Source organism: Tasmannia lanceolata, unplaced genomic scaffold (genome assembly GCF_043159265.1).
Source record: "Tasmannia lanceolata isolate RefF3 unplaced genomic scaffold, GAP_Taslan_0.1 ptg000008l, whole genome shotgun sequence".
Classification (NCBI taxonomy): domain Eukaryota; kingdom Viridiplantae; phylum Streptophyta; class Magnoliopsida; order Canellales; family Winteraceae; genus Tasmannia; species Tasmannia lanceolata.
The window spans coordinates 60074440-60090579 of NW_027518685.1; the positions used below are offsets into that span (position 1 = coordinate 60074440).

The following is a 16140-nucleotide window of genomic DNA, read 5'->3' on the forward strand; positions in this document are numbered from 1 at the left end:
TCAGTCATCTTGTGCCTACTCCTCTCAACAAAATGGTGTTGCAGAGAGGGAACTACAATACTTGGGTGACGTGGCTCGCACCCTCCTTTTTCAAATGCGGGTGTCTAAAACCTATTGGAGTGATGCTATCCTTACTACAGTCTTCCTCAGTAATCGTCTTCCGTCATCGGTCCTTGATAATGACTCCCCCTTCATGGCCCTACATCCCGACCAAGATGCTTTCCCTCTTACCCCTAGGGTATTTGGTTGTGTTTGCTTTGTTCACAATTTACGTCCTAGTTGTGATAAGTTAAACCCGCGGCCGGAGCGTTGTGTCTTTCTAGGTTATTCTCGTACCCAGAAGGGATATCGTTGCTACAGTCCTCGTGTTCGACGATTGTTTGAGTCAGCCGACGTGACCTTCTTTGAGTCCGAGCCCTTCTTTGCTCAGCCGCATGAGTCTCCTCCTCCTGTTCTTGAACCAGCGCCTTCCCTTCCTCTTCCGGTTCTACCTGACCCAGTTGTCCTGCCTCCTCCGCCTCTATCTGTGTCAATGGATGCATCCGCATCGGCCCCTATACTTACACCAGATTCAAACAAACCAGGACCTCCTGCTACTACAAGACACTATCAGCAGCATCGGAGTGCAAATCCCACCCCACCTCCTCTAGAGGCATCTTCTCTCCAGCCGGTGATCCCAACATCTACCCCTCAGGTATCATCTCTTCCTTCTTCTGTTGAGCAATCTGATTCTCCTATTGCTTCGCGCACCCGTTCTCATTCTACAGCGCATCCTATTTCTAACTTTGTCTCTTATGATAATCTAACCCCCTCCATCTGAGGCTGTCTCTTCTTTGGCTTCTATCTCTTTACCTTAGTCTGTGGCCGAGGCTCTTGATCACCCTGGCTGGCGTGCAGCTATGGATCTAAAGATGAGTACACTTCACACCAATCAGACCTCGGATTTGGTTCCTCTGCCTTCTACTGCTCGTCCTGTGGGATGTTGATGGGTTTTCTCTATTACGTATTTGCCAAATGGTATTGTTGAGCGTTTGAAAGCATGATTAGGGGCTAAAGGGTATACTCGGACTTTTGGTGTTGATTACACTGAGACATTCTCTCCTGTTGCGAAGATTCCATCAGTTCGTGTTACATTCTTTAGCCGTTAATCATGGCTGGGCCCCTATATCAATTAGATGTCAAGATTTCTCCATGGCGACCTCACTGAGGAGGTGTAGATAGAGCAACCTCTAGGATATGTTGCTCAGGGGGAGATGTCCTCCTCTGTGTGTCGCCGGCGGAAATCTCTCTATGGTTTGAAGCAATCTCCAAGAGCATGGTTTGGGAGGTTCAGTGAAGTCGTCATGGATTTTGGCATAAAAAAATGCGTCGTACACCATTTAGTAATCAGTTATCAGTCTGCAACTGGTTGTATATTGTTGATCATATATGTTGATGACATTACCATCACTGGCAGTAATTCAGGGGGCATACATAAATTGAAGAGATTCTTCCAGAAAGAGTTCTCCACCAAGGATCTGGGTAGCATATTCTTCTCGAGGTCTCTCTATCACAAAGAAAGTACGTGTTGGATTTATTAGATGAGACAGGAAAACTTGGCGTGAAACCTGCATCTGTTACCATGGACCCCCAATCCAAAGCTTATTCCAGAAGAGGGGGACTTCTTGGATGACCCATGCAGAAATAGGAGACTAGTAAGCTCATATACCTAAAGTCACTCGCCCAGACATTTCATATGTTGTAGGGGAAGTCGGTCAGTATATGAGCTCCCCCACGTACCTCTCACCGGGCTGTAGTAGTCCAGATTCTCAAGTACTTGAAAGGCGCTCCAGGGAGAGGCATGTTGCTTAAAAGGCATGGTCATATGAAGATTGAAGGCTTTTCTTATGCAAAGTGGGCTGGATCTCCAGCAGATAGGAGATCTACCACTGGGTATTGCACCTTTGTAGGAGGGACCTTGGTATCGTAGAGAAGCAAGAAACAAGATGTCATAGCCAAGTCCAGTGTTGAAGCCGAATATATGGCCATGGCACACACGAGTACAGAGCTTATCTGGCTACGTTCACTCTTGTCTGAGATTGGTAATGTTCCCTCTTCGCCTCCTCGATTGTATTGTGATAATAAGGATGCCCCATACATATTGCTACCAATCCAGTCTTCCATGAACGAACGAAACATATTGAGGTGGACTGTCATTTTATTAGTCAGAGAATCCAGAACGGGGAGATATGCACTGTTTTTACTAAATCAGTAGATCAGTTGCCTGATATGTTTACCAAGCCCTTAAATAAAGCCAAGTTGAGTGACATTTGTAACAGGCTAGGAATGTATGATATATACATTCCAGCTTGAGGGGGAGTGTTAGAAGGTGTATATGTGCATAAGGGCACTCGTCTTTGTACTCATTCTCTCTTTATATAAATACATAAGTGAGGGAGAGTTCTCTCCAACTCACTCTCTTCTTCCCTCATTTCTTTCTCAACAGGCTAAAAAGAGACAAAGACCATGTGTGAAGTTTGAAATTCACTTTGTGAGATTTTAATACAACATTCTCAAGCAAGAAGAAAGCACAGTTCAAGGAAACTAGGAAACAAATGAGATCCTAAACAATATCACTCTAACTCTGGTATTTTGAGATGAGACCCTAAACAATAGCACTCTGATATTTGTGCTCTGTTAGCACCAACATATTATGGACAAGGTGTGGATCACAGGATCCAGGATGAAACTTTCGAGAAATGTTCAATCAGAATTGTTTCAGACTTTCAGTCCACAAGTTCTCTCGTGCCAAAACACTCCAGCATATTTTGTGTGAGAAGAGATATAACCTCGAGAGTACTATTGCCACTCCAATCTAATGGCAGGAAGGTAAGGCTTGCTCACTCTTGTGAAAAAACATAAATCAACAAGTTCTCAATTCCTTCTGAATTATAGACAAGATAACAACAAATCAAGTTACCGGCAATTCGGATAGTTTATAACATTCACACCTAAAAATGCAGATGTATGATACAATTGGGAGAAGAAAATGCCCAAGCAATATGACTGGACAGGAGGTACCTAAGAGGGATATCTTTCGCTATCTTGGTCCAAATCTATACAAGGAAAGAGAGATTGAACAGAATGTTAACCATAGAACAAGAGCAAGTTGGTTGAAGTTGAAGCTTGCCTCAGGAGTTCTGTGCGACCTTAAAATCCCTACCATGTTGAAGGGAAAGTTTTATAAGACAGCTGTGAGGCCAGCCATGTTGTACTACCAAGTTGAAGGGAAAGTTTTATAAGACACAGCCATGCTATACGGCTCAGAATGTTGGGCCACCAAGAAGCAGCATGTGCATAACATGAGTGTAGCGGAGATACGAATGCTTAGATGGATGTGCGGCCACCCAAGGTTAGATAGAAGTAAAAATGAAGACATTCGTAAAAAGGTGGGGGTGGCACCAATTGAGGAGAAGATGAGAGAGCACCACTTAAGATGGTTTGGACATATCCAACGTAGGCCTTTGGATGCTCCGGTGAGAAGAGGAGACTCGTGCCAAATTGATGGAGTAAAAACAGGTTGGGGCAGACCGAAAACAACTTGGGTAGAAACAATGAGGAAAGACTTGATAGCTAGGAACATAACAAAGAACATGACCTTGGATATGATAGAATGGAAGAAAATGATCCTCCTAGAAGAACCCAACTAGAGCCGAGATTATAGCCGGGTAGATTCTTTTCACCTTCTTCATGAAATTTTTCTAAAGAATTCATTTAGCCGACCCCAACTAGTTTGGGGCAAAGGCTTTGTTGAGTTGAGTTGAGTGCATATCTCTATATTTATAGGAAATCCATGTCTTCCAATGTTTTTCTTGTTGAGGTAAAGAAAATATTAGTCTATATGAGCACATATTTTAAATATTTGAATATTATTAATTTTTGAATGGCTAAATATTTGAACATTATTCAGGGAGATGATATCCATGCTCCCTTATTTTGATACCAGTGCTCCTCAATTTATTTTAATCTTCGTTTTTTTATAGCTTGATGGGAATTGTTCCAGCTAATCAGAGAGGAGTGCCTACATCAAAACAAGAGAGTGCAGGACATAAGCTCCCTTATTTTACAGACATTTTACAGTTGCTCTTGCTCCCACTTTCTACAACTAAGATTGAAGAGACACCCCCAACTTGCCAAAGAACATGTCCACTTTCCTTAAGATAAACACATGGATACCCTTTTAACAGTGAGACCCATGTAGAAGCAATAACAAGCTGCCTAGAAATTGGCTGGGCACGAGCATTTAAAACAAGGGAATCTACAATGGAGAAACTTCATAGAGATATAAACAATGAATCCTAGATGAATTAGTAAGCATCAAAAGCACTGGGATATCATGCTTCCTGTTGGATTTCATATGCTCTATCAAAATCTCGCATGCTAAAGAAACCATTGGCAAGGACCGGCTGAGGTTTCATCCTCGCTGCTCCACAAAATAAAGCTTTGGTTCATCTCAGCAGTTGAAGACATAAAAGCATAATGATAATAGTATTTGGAGCAAAATACGTAGGCTTACAGTAACATGCTGGATCCAATATAACAGGCTCGCCATTTGAGTCAGAGGTGATATTCCCACTCCATAAGTCTCCATGAAGCAAGCACGGTTCACTGACAACATTTTCAAAAAGTAGTGGCATATTTTTCACCAGTCTTTGACCTGTCAGAGAAGAAGATCCAGAGAGCAAGCATTGATAAATTTTCTTGATAAGATTGTAATAGAAAGAGTTTTTTTTTCTTTTTGAACTGGTGGAATTTTCTTAATAAGATTATAATAGAAAGAGTTCCAAATAGATATAGCAAGTTTACAAGTTCCAATTGATGTAATAAGGGCATTCCACCTTTTAAAGAGTTGCTTTGTCAGACACATGGGTCAGACACATCTCCACAATGCTTATTAAGACAAACCATATTTTCCATGGTGGAAAGCAAGTGCGAGAATTGATATGGGAAGCAAGGGGCTTAAAATAGAGAAATGTAAGAAGTGAAAAAGCTCTAAGCAAAGTATATAGGAAACGAGTAGAAAGCATCATCATAAGTCAACATGAAGCATGAAATAAGCCGTATTGGAAGTGCTAAGGGTATTGTTCTCTTTGTACCATATAACCCTAAGTTGGGCCTACATATACATCATATTACAAGTGAGCTCCCTAGTGGAGACTCGTCATCTTCTCCTCATTCCATTCTAACATGGTAACCCCGGTGTCGCCCCCGAGGGCGGAAATGTCCCTCAGGGAAGATCTCAGTAAACCCTGGTGTGCCTCCGAGGACGGTGAAATTCCCTCAAAGAAGATCTCGTAGTTCCCACGTTGTCGCCACGTGGAGGGGTGAGATTGTCCATGTTGCTTCCAAGTGGAGGGGGAGATTGTTGGTGGGTCCACGCAAAAGCAAGATCCCACTTCGGAAACATTGAGGGATGTGGATGGGCTTATAAGGGAATGGGCACCCTCCCCTCAAAGGCTAGGTTTTGAGAGTGAGTTCTACCCGGATCCCAACAAGAAGCAAACAAGAAAAGTATAGAAAGAGATAGGATTACAATAGGTTAGGGAGGAAGGTTAAAATAGGTTAGGGTTACAGATCGTTAGGAGGACTTCACGCCTGATTAGAATTAAAACGGCCACCATCTGCGGCCTATTTCCGTTCTCTTCCCTGCCCAGGAAAGTGGATCAAAGAAAGGTAGCTTGCTTCTCTCCTAGACTGATGGCGGCTTATGTAGTGGTCGTCCTTCCTACCAGAATGCCTCCTTGGTCGAAGAGCCAAGCCAGGAAGCAAAAACACTTGCGCGAAGGACTTTTTCTTCCCTACCCTCTCCTCTCCAAAGGCCAAGGGAGAGACTGCATCCCTTTCCTTCGGTAGCTCTTTTTGTTTCCCAAGGATAGCGGGAGCTGGGGCAAAGCCCGCTTTCTTCGCTCAGTGAATGAGAGATAAACTCAGAGGAAAAAACACATTCTCCCTTTGCGAGGTCCGAAAGTGGAGAACGCTTTGATGGTAACACATGTATGTACATGTCTAAATAGCATAGCTTTAAGTGCAAGTACATGCTACTTGGAAGCTTAAATCAAGAAGACATACATCATTCTAATCATAGCCCAGACGGTGTGTGTGCCTTCCATGGCTTTAAATGAAAGTTGAAACTCAATTGCATTAGAATGAAAAACAATACCATAGACAACATCTACTAGTGAGTACCACGCTAAAATTTGAATAATTCAAATCAACACTCCAGAGAACCTTCAACAATTGTTTTATTTAGGTTTATTATTTCTGCCAACATTGGAGAAACAGCCATGTATTGAAGATGGATAAACAGCTAATCATCTCGTCCTTCATTGCAAAGTGGCTAGGGTGGTTTGGGGAAAATTGTTGAACCATTTCGGAATACATTGGGTTTTTCCTGAATCCCTATCAGAACTCTTTGATGGATGGTCTTTGGCTCCGTGGAAGAAGGGGAAGATTTTGTGGAATGTCTCTTTGTTAGCCACAATTTGGGTCCTATGGAAAGAAAGAAATGCAAGGATTTTTAAAGGAGTCTCAAAAGCGCACCCCCCCCCCTCCCCCGCCTTCCTTTTCATTACGATGATCGCATTGACTATATCTTGAGTAAGAACTACTCCTCTCTTTAGGTTTGTATTGGCCTACGATCTTTGGGAAGGTTGGCGAGAGATATGCAACGACGTGGAAATCAAGCAAAAGGTAGTACAAAGTTGGAAAACTCCCCCATCTGGATTCCTTAAACTTAACTTCGACAGCTCAAGTTTGGGCAATCCGGGGTCGGCTGGAATTGGAGGGGTATTACGTTATGAAAAGGCGGAAGTGATTTGGGCTTTCGCGGGACCCATTGCAGTGGTGAATGCCTCAAAGGCCGAAGTTCGTGCGGCACATCAACGGATAAAGCTTTTGGAATCTAATAGAGAGGTTAATGTGGTGGTAGAAGGGGGCACCTTAAACATCATAAAGTGGTGAAAGGGGGATCAAGAGCATCCTTGGAGGTTTGACAATATTTTGATGAGATAGGAGGCTTGAAAAGATCATAGGAACTTCAATTCAAGCATGTTCGGAGATCGGCTAATGAGGTAGCCGATAGCTTGGCAAGGAGGGAGTGCCTCAAGAGTCAATGGCGTTATTCGATTCGCTCCCTCCGTGATTTCTGATGAGTTAGCTTTTATTATCTTTTCCTTATTTCTTTTTCATTGTATCGTTTTTCTTTCTTGTATCCTTGACCATCTCAGTCCTTTTCAATGAAAATAGTGATCATTCAAAAAAAATTTATTTCTGCCAACATGAATAGCAACTATTTATTTTTCAAAGATATGAGAACATAGGAACTAACACTGACAAGTTCAAGGACTATATCACCTTTTTCATAAATGATGGAATCCCCATATTGCTCCAATGCTAACTTCAATTGATAACCCAATCTATGCTCGGCAAAAAACTCAACCCAATCCGATGACCAAGTGTTTATCTGGGGGGTACTATAGCAAAACATATATGAAGGAATTAGAAATCACCAGCCAAATGTGTGTTCCGAAAGATTCAAAGAAAAAACAGCCCATGACAGAAAATGTAAAGGTTTGACAATTTTGGCCATCATTGGAAATCAATCGAAAAAGTTTAGAAGGAACACAGGCACCAGAATTAGAAATGAAGATTGGATTTTGCTCAAATGAAACAAAAAAATTGTCTATGGATACTAAGGTTAAAAAGTAGAAACAACAGTCGAGAAAGATTTCACCTGCCAATGGTATTGTCAACATCAAAACCGAATCCCTTATCAGATTTCGCAGCTTTATGCATTTCAGCAAGTTTCCTTCCTAGGACCGACTGAGGATAGATAATGGTTAAGTTAATTGCATGATATCTCACTGCTAGTTTTATTGGGTCAATGTCAATTGACAAGTATCACCTGATTGCCTCTGGATGAGCCAAATTTTATGAATTCCATAATGATAAAGGAACCACCTAGGGGTAATGATCCAACCTACATGACTTAAAATAAAATAACTTATGTTTATTGTCATCTAAAGAATATATGCTGCTAATATCAAGAACAAAACAGAACAGTAAAATATTATTTGCTTTCACATAAAACAAACATGGGAGTCCCCCACCTTAAAAGGCTTAGGAACACGGATTGATTTGGTGGCATACATTGCATTTAAACCAATAGCTTCTCCCTCAAACATTGATATTCCAATATTCCTGTTTCACAGTTAAAACAGCAAGGGAAATTAACTTTTCTCTTTACATTAAAAATAAATAAATATATATATATATATATATATATATATATATATATATATATATGTGCTCACATCATAGGAGTCAGCATAGAAAAAAAAAAACCTATTTCAGAACCATAAGAGGCCTTATTTTCAAAGGATACAGAAGAATATTTAGAACAGCATGAAGACCACAATTACAGTGGGGGCAGAGATTGCCCCACATACAGCGTCTATCTCTTGATGTACCTATTTGTCTTAACAAAGAAGGAACCCACATCGGTGTCATAACGATTCGCAAGATTGATGCAACCACCGCCGATGGAACTGATTCCTGTAATCTTTGTAGCCTTTCCTTCCGTTAGAATCCATTCACGGATCGGATCATCGCTCAAAGCTGCCACTGTAAGTTAATGGGAGCTATAAGAACATAAATGCAATTTAAACATAAGAACTTGTACAAGAAACTTAGATGAATAGCACAACACATAGCAGCATATCAGCAGTAATATATATATATATATATATATATATATATATATATATATATAGAGAGAGAGAGAGAGAGGAAAGTGAAGCTACACCGCCGGTGTAGCTAACTTAACTACACCGCCGGCTTAAAATACAATGGGCCCTCATTGTTTTGGTGATCCAAACCATTCATTTGATTGGCCCTCACATAGATAGGGTGTCCACCAAAAATCAGCTCCATAGGATCATCCCAACCCTTCAAACTGTGGAGGCAAAAATGGACAAATTTGTGAAGGTTTTTATACGTTCATTTTGCCTCCACAAATCGTAGGGTTGGGATGATCCTATGGAGCTGATTTTTGGTGGACACCCTATCTATGTGAGGGCCAATCAAATGAATTCTTTGGATCACCAAAACAATGTGGGCCCATTGTATTTTAAGCCGGCGGTGTAGCTAAGTTAGCTACACCGGCGGTGTAGCTTCACTTTCCTCATATATATATATATATATATATATATCAAATCATTAAGTACTTGCACAAGAAACTTAGACGAATAATACAAAACATAGCACTATATCAACAGCATCGTTACCAGGGTAGGAAACGAAACGTGAAACGGAAACGGGGAAACGCATGAAAAAAATATAGGGGAAATGAGAAACAAGAAAACGATAGAAAATCATATGAGAAACTTCTTAGGAAACCAGAAACGATAGAAAAAACACACACGAAACACAAGAAAAACACGAAATATGTGGTTTTGTAGATTTAAATTTTGCTAATTTCAAATTTCTATTTGAATTTTTCTTACTTTTATCTTAATTATAATATATGCTATTGTTTTTTTTTTAATATCTATTCCACAATTTTTTATGTTTTTTTCCGAAATGATTTTTGTAAGTTCTACAAATGTTTCCTATAAGTTTCACATGCGTTTTCTACAAGTGTAGCATACGTTTATCATGCGTTTCACACATGATTTACAGAAGTTTCTCATATGTTTCCCATCCGTTTCGGAAACATTTCTCCAATTTTTTTTATCATTTTTCGAAAACGTTTCTGAAACGCGAGAAACACGTTTTAGGAGAAACGAGTTTCCCATCTGCAAGAAACGCGGTTTAGGGGAAACAGGTTTCCCACCCAGCCAAGGAGTTTCCAGCAATTATGATCAACAGTAATATATATATATCGAATCATCACTCAAAGCTGCCACTATAAGTAAATGGGTTCTTCAAGAACATAAATATAATTCAAACATAAGTACTTGTACAAGAAACTTGGATGAATAACACAAAACATAGCAGTATATCAACAGTAATATATATCGGATCATTGCTCAAAGCTGCCACTGTAAGTAAATGGGTTCTTTGAGAAGATAAATATAATTCAAACATAAGTACCTGGACAAATAACACAAAACATAGCAGTACATCAAGAGTAATATATATCGAATCATTGATCAAAGCTGCCAGTGTAAGTAAATGGGTTCTTTAAGAAGATAAATATAATTCAAATATAAGTACTTGTACAAGAAACTTAAAAAAATAAAACAAGAGATATCAATATATTAACAGTAATAAATGTACACAAGTTACAAGTGCAACACAACCAAAGGTTAGTAATGCCCCACTTAGGCCCTGTTTGGATTGCAAGAAAACATTTCTGATGGGAAAAAAATTCTTGGGACTTTTTTCCTTTCCATGATTTAGAAGAAAATGATATGATTGTGGTTAGTTTAGAGACATATTTGTTAGGAAATGAGAGAGGGAGCTTATCAACTGTATTGAACGGTCAGCAATGGTGACAAGTGTCACTCAAGTATAGGTTAGCATTAGCTGGTTTTCAGTTAGTTGTTGTAATTCTGTCTTTGGTTGTTATGCATTTCTATTGTAATCCGGAGAGGTATGTAGCTTTATTAAAAAGGGCAAATTGAATGCGAATGAACATCAACAAATTTTTCAGCAAACATTTGGGGTTTTCTTCTCTTTCCAATTAAAAAGGGGTTAGGGGCTTAGAGTTCTTCCATCAAAAGAACTTAGGAATTCAAGAATTCCTATCATCTGGTATCAGAGCAATTTTTTTCCTGGAGAAGCTAGTAACAGACATCAATGGCGGAAAATACTCATTCACAAGATTTGAAGAAATTGGAGGAACAAATCAAGAATAACCAGAATCAGATGGGTGAAATGAAGCATGAGATTCAGAACATAGCAAGCATGATTCAACAACTATTACAAGAAAGATCCAAGAGAAAGGCAGGAGACTCGTCCAAGAGTAATGAGAATGCTGCGAAGAATACGTTCTTGCAGAAGTATAATCGGATTGATTTTCCAAAATTCAAAGGGGGGGAGGCTAAAGGTTGGATCTATAGATGCCAACATAATTTCCAATTTCATGAAATTGATGAAGATAAGAAAGTTCAGATAGCAGGAATCCATTTAGAAGAGGAAGCGGTTGAGTGGTTTCAGTGGTATCAATCCATGAGACCAAATCCTAGTTGGGAGGAATTTTCTAATGATTTGTGTGCAAGGTTTGGAGATGATCCCAGCACGGATGCGCTTGGAGAAATAACGAAGTTGCAGCAGATGACTACAGTAAAGGTTTATGAAAAGAAGTTTGAGGAGTTGGCTAACAGGACAGGGGATTGAATGAACCGTTCTTTATCAGTTGTTTTATCAGTGGATTAAAGGATGAAATAAGGAGTGGGGTAAAAATGTGTAAACCGTCCACAATACTAGATGCTATAGCCATGGCCAAATTGCAGGAGGCGAATGTGGAGGCCTTGTCCAGGAAGTCCAAGATTCAGCCCAAATATACTGGGCAACATCCAACAGAGTCTAGCAAGGTCACTAGTGGCTCTGGAATACCAATTAAGAGACTCACAAGCTGAGATGGAGGCGAGAAGGGCCAAGGGCCTTTGCTATAATTGTGACGAGAAATATATTCATGGTCATAGATGCAAGAAGAAACAAGTTTATTTGATGTTAAGAGCTGATGAAGGAAGTGATTCAGATGACAACTCAGAACAAAAAAAAGATAGTGGAAAGACGGAGATACCAGAGGAAGTTGATGAAGTAGAAAAGGTTGATATGCACATATCAGTCCATGCTCTTGCAGGTGCTACTAACTACAACACTATGAAGATTAAAGGCTTAGTCAAGAAGGAGCCTATTGTTATTTTGATTAACTTAGGTAGCACGCATAACTTCTTGGATGAGAATTTTGCAAAGAAAACGGGCTGCAAGATTCAGTCTACTGGAAAATTGTGGGTTGCGGTGGCAGATGGAGGAGGAGTGGCTAGCAGTGCAGTTTGTCCCAAGTTCAATTGGGAGATGCAAGGGACAAAATTCTATTATGAGATGAGACTGCTTCCCTTGGGAGGTTGTGATGCAGTGTTGGGTATTCAATGGCTATCTGCTTTAGGGCCAATTTTGTGGGATTTCCAGAAGCTCCAAATGGAGTTCTCTTTATTGGGCAAGAAGGTCATTTTAAGGGCAGATAAGGAAGATGTTAGTTTACAGCAAATGATGGGAGGTGCATGGGAAAAAATTATCAAAAAATCTACCAGAGGATTGATGGCTCAACTGCATTCCATTGAAGAAAGTCCTCCGACAAGCCAGGTACTTCCTGAAATACAAACTTTGCTTTCTGAATTCAGTGAAGTTTTTGATACTCCTAAGGAATTACCTCCACTTAGGTCCCATGATCACAAAATTCCATTGAAAGAAGGAACTAATGCGGTTAGTGTAAGGCCTTATCGTTATCCCTATGTTCAAAAGAACGAAATAGAGAAGTTGGTAAGAGAAATGCTGGAAACTGGAGTGATAAGACCAAGTGTAAGCCCTTTTTCATCTCCTGTATTGTTGGTTAAAAGAAAGATGGAAGTTGGCGCTTTTGTCCTATTCCTTTGATTGATGAGCTTCTAGATGAGTTACCATTTTTTCAAAACTAGACTTAAGAGCAGGGTACCATCAAATTAGAGTAGTTGCGGAAGATGTTCATAAAACTGCCTTTCATACACACCAAGGACATTATGAATTTTTGGTTATGCCCTTTGGGCTCACCAATGCCCCATCAACCTTCCAATCTTTAATGAATTCCATTTTTCAGGAACACTTAAGGAAATTCACTCTTGTGTTATTTGACGATATATTGGTGTATAGTAGATCAGCGGAAGAGCATGTGAAGCATTTGCGAATAACATTACAAATTTTAAAAGACAACACCTTGTTTGCTAAGTTGTCTAAATGTGAATTTGGGAAATTAGAGATGGGGTATTTGGGGCTTATTGTTTCAAGAAGAGTGGCAGCTGATCCAAGTAAGGTTGCTGCCATGATATCTTGGCCTAAACCAGCTACAATCAAGCAATTAAGAGGGTTTCTTGGCCTCAGTGGGTACTATAGGAAATTCATCAAAGATTATGGTAAAATCAGCAAACCTTTAACATCCATGTTGCAAAAGAATCAATTCAAATGGTCTGAGGGTGCTGAACAATTTTACTGCTCTCAAGGAGGCAATGACCACCACCCCAGTGCTAGCACTCCCTGATTTCTCTAAACCCTTTATACTAGAGTGTGATGCAAGTGGGCCTGGAATAGGTGTTGTCTTAATGGAGGAGGGAAGACCAATAGCCTTCTTGAGTAAAGCTTTGACAGGAACAAATCTGGGATTGTCAACCTATGAGGAGATGTTAGCAATATTATTGGCAGTTAAGAAATGGAAGGCTTATTTGATGGGACACCATTTCATTATCAAAACTGATCTCCAAAGTCTCAAATATTTTTTGGATTACAAAACTTTTGGGGTTTGACTACAAAATTGGGTACAAGACAGGCACTGAAAACAAGGTTGCAGATGCCCTTTCCAGGTTGCCTCAAGCTTCCTGCCATGCTATTACTACAGTCACTCCAGCTTGGGTTAAGGAGGTCCAAGAAAGCTATTTGACTAATGTTCATCTACAGGAAATTATTTCACAGCTCCTTATTGATCCACAAGCTGTGCCACATTACCAGTGGAGTGAGGGTGTGTTGAGGTATGAAGGACGGTTGGTAGTTGGGTCTAATATGGGATTGAGGAGTAAATTTCCATGTCACTGCATAGTACCGGAATAGTAGGACACTCAGGGATTAGAGGAACTATAAAAAAGGTCGCTCAGTTCTTTTATTGGCCAACTTTGAGGACAAATATTCGTGATTGGGTCAAAGAGTGTGACATTTGTCAACGAAATAAAGGTGAAACAGTAGCTTATCCGGGGTTGCTGCAGCCTCTACCAATTCCACAAAGAAGATGGGCAGATATATCTATGGATTTTATTACCAGCCTACCTATGTCAGAAGGTAATGATGTCATAATGGTGGTTGTAGATCGTTTAACTAAGTATGCACACTTTGTCGCTTTGACTCATCCTTATACGGCTTCCACTGTAGCTCAACTTTTCTTTGATAACATCTTCAAATTACATGGGCTGCCTTCCTCTATTGTGAGTGACAGGGACAAGGTATTCACAAGTCAATTTTGGGAGAGTTTGTTCAAGCTTCAAGGAGTACTATTGTGTTTTAGTTCAGGTTATCATTCCCAAAGCGATGGCCAAACTGAAGTTTTGAACCGTTGTTTGGAGAATTATTTGAGATGCATGACTGGTGATCATCCGAGAAGATGGAAACAATGGTTAACCTTGGCTGAATGGTGGTATAATACCACGTTTCACTCTGCAATACAGATGACTCCCTACGAAGCCTTGTATGGGGAGAAACCTCAACAATTAGCTATGGGGTCTATTCCTACAACTTCTATTGCTGCTGTAGAATATCATTTACACCACCAGGCTGTGATTTTACAATTGTTGAAGGATAACTTGCCACTGCTAGGGAGAGAATGAAGCAATTTGCGGACAAGAAAAGGACAGAAAGGGAGTTTCAAGTAGGAGATTGAGTTTACTTGCGGTTGCAACCTTACAAACAGACCTCCCTTGCTCTGCGGAGGGACTTTAAGTTGGCTCCACATTTCTATGGTCCTTTTCAAATTTTACAGAGGATTGGTGTAGTGTCTTACAAACTCCAACTACCTTCTCATTCGGAGATTTATCCCGTTTTTCATGTTTCATTGCTCAAAAGGAAGATTGGAGATTCAGTGGTACCAATTGTGAACTTACCAGAGGTTGGTTCTGAAGGCCAACTTTTGATTGAACCTGTGGCAATACTGGATCATCGAATAGTACGTAAGGGCAATGTTGCAGTCACGCAAGTGTTGGTTCAATGGGCTAATGCAGTACACGAAGATACTACTTGGGAAGAATGGGCTACTTGGAACGAGAAATTTCCAGACTTCCACCCTTGAGTACAAGGGTTCGATAAGGGGAAGGGAATGTTAGGAAATGAGAGAGGGAGATTATCAACTGTATTGAACGGTCAGCAGTGGTGACAAGTGTCACTCAAGTATAGGTTAGCATTAGCTGGTTTTCAGTTAGTTGTTGTAATTCTGTTTTTGGTTGTTATGCGTTTCCGCTGTAATCTGGAGAGGTATGTAGCTCTATTAAAAAGGCCAAATTGAATGAGAATGAACATCAATAAATTTTTCAGCAAACATTTGAGGTTTTCTTCTCTTTCCAATTAAAAAGGGGTTAGGGGTTTAGAGTTCTTCCATCAAAAGAACTTAGGAATTCAAGAATTCCTATCAATATTATCATTAATTGAAGGTCCTCGAGTAAAAAATTGAATAGGGTTAGTTCAAGTTAAATTCTTTTCCTGTAAAAAAAAAGGTAGGAATAGTTTTCCCAAACAGGGCATTAGACTTTCAATTTCTAATGGCATTCAGATGTCTTGTGAGAGGGCTTCCATCTATGGGTGCAGTTCCATATGCAAAAGGAGAATTCGGAAGAAACATTTTTTTCCCAAATAGATGGTGTGACATTCCCAAAGAATTCCAACATATATGGAAATATGAGAATTTCAATCTAAAGCACATACATAAATGACAGAAAAAAGCTCCAGAGAGAGAGAGAGAGAGAGTTGTTTTTACTTACTTACATATGGCTTGAAGCAGAGAGTGGGTTTGGCGAGAGAGAGACGATGGAGGCTTGGAGAAGGAAAAGGGAAGAGGACTCCCACGAGCACCATTATCCCAGTCGCCCCCCTGCTCACGTTCAGTCTTTCAATATTGCCATCGACGCACGTGTGAGTTGTTTTCTTGTCGCTTGATTTTCATATTTGGTTATCGGCAAAAGGTAGGCTAGGTAGCCACGGCCAACCAAATCAATGGCCAAGATCACACTCGTTTGGTTGCGGGAATTTTTTTGGTTCTTGGGATTTTTGTGGAACAAAAAACTTCCTAGGAGATTGGTGGGAGAAAAACAACACCCTGGAAGTATCCCGGTAAAATAAAAATCCCATTTTGGTTGACCGAACTATGGT

The 16140-nt window shown here is 40.2% G+C and overlaps 1 protein-coding gene across 3 annotated transcripts in view; it reads right to left on the reverse strand.

Moving 5' to 3' along the window:
- LOC143885402 (Protein kinase superfamily protein) overlaps positions 1 to 15925 on the reverse strand; it is a 57166-nt gene extending 41241 nt beyond the window's left edge. The window contains exons 1-7 of one of the 3 annotated variants that reach the window (XM_077389558.1): positions 15753 to 15919; positions 8508 to 8661; positions 8148 to 8238; positions 7943 to 8017; positions 7772 to 7860; positions 7393 to 7511; positions 4556 to 4696 (exon numbers count right to left, since the gene is read on the reverse strand). In XM_077389558.1, coding sequence (XP_077245673.1) covers positions 4556 to 4696; positions 7393 to 7511; positions 7772 to 7860; positions 7943 to 8017; positions 8148 to 8238; positions 8508 to 8661; positions 15753 to 15846 — 763 coding nt within the window. In that variant the 5' untranslated portion in view covers positions 15847 to 15919. Of the gene's footprint in view, positions 1 to 4555; positions 4697 to 7392; positions 7512 to 7771; positions 7861 to 7942; positions 8018 to 8147; positions 8239 to 8507; positions 8662 to 15752 lie in introns of all 3 variants that reach the window. The other 2 variants (XM_077389559.1, XM_077389560.1) reach the window with 2 other exon arrangements.
- Between the last annotated feature and the right edge of the window lie 215 nt (positions 15926 to 16140).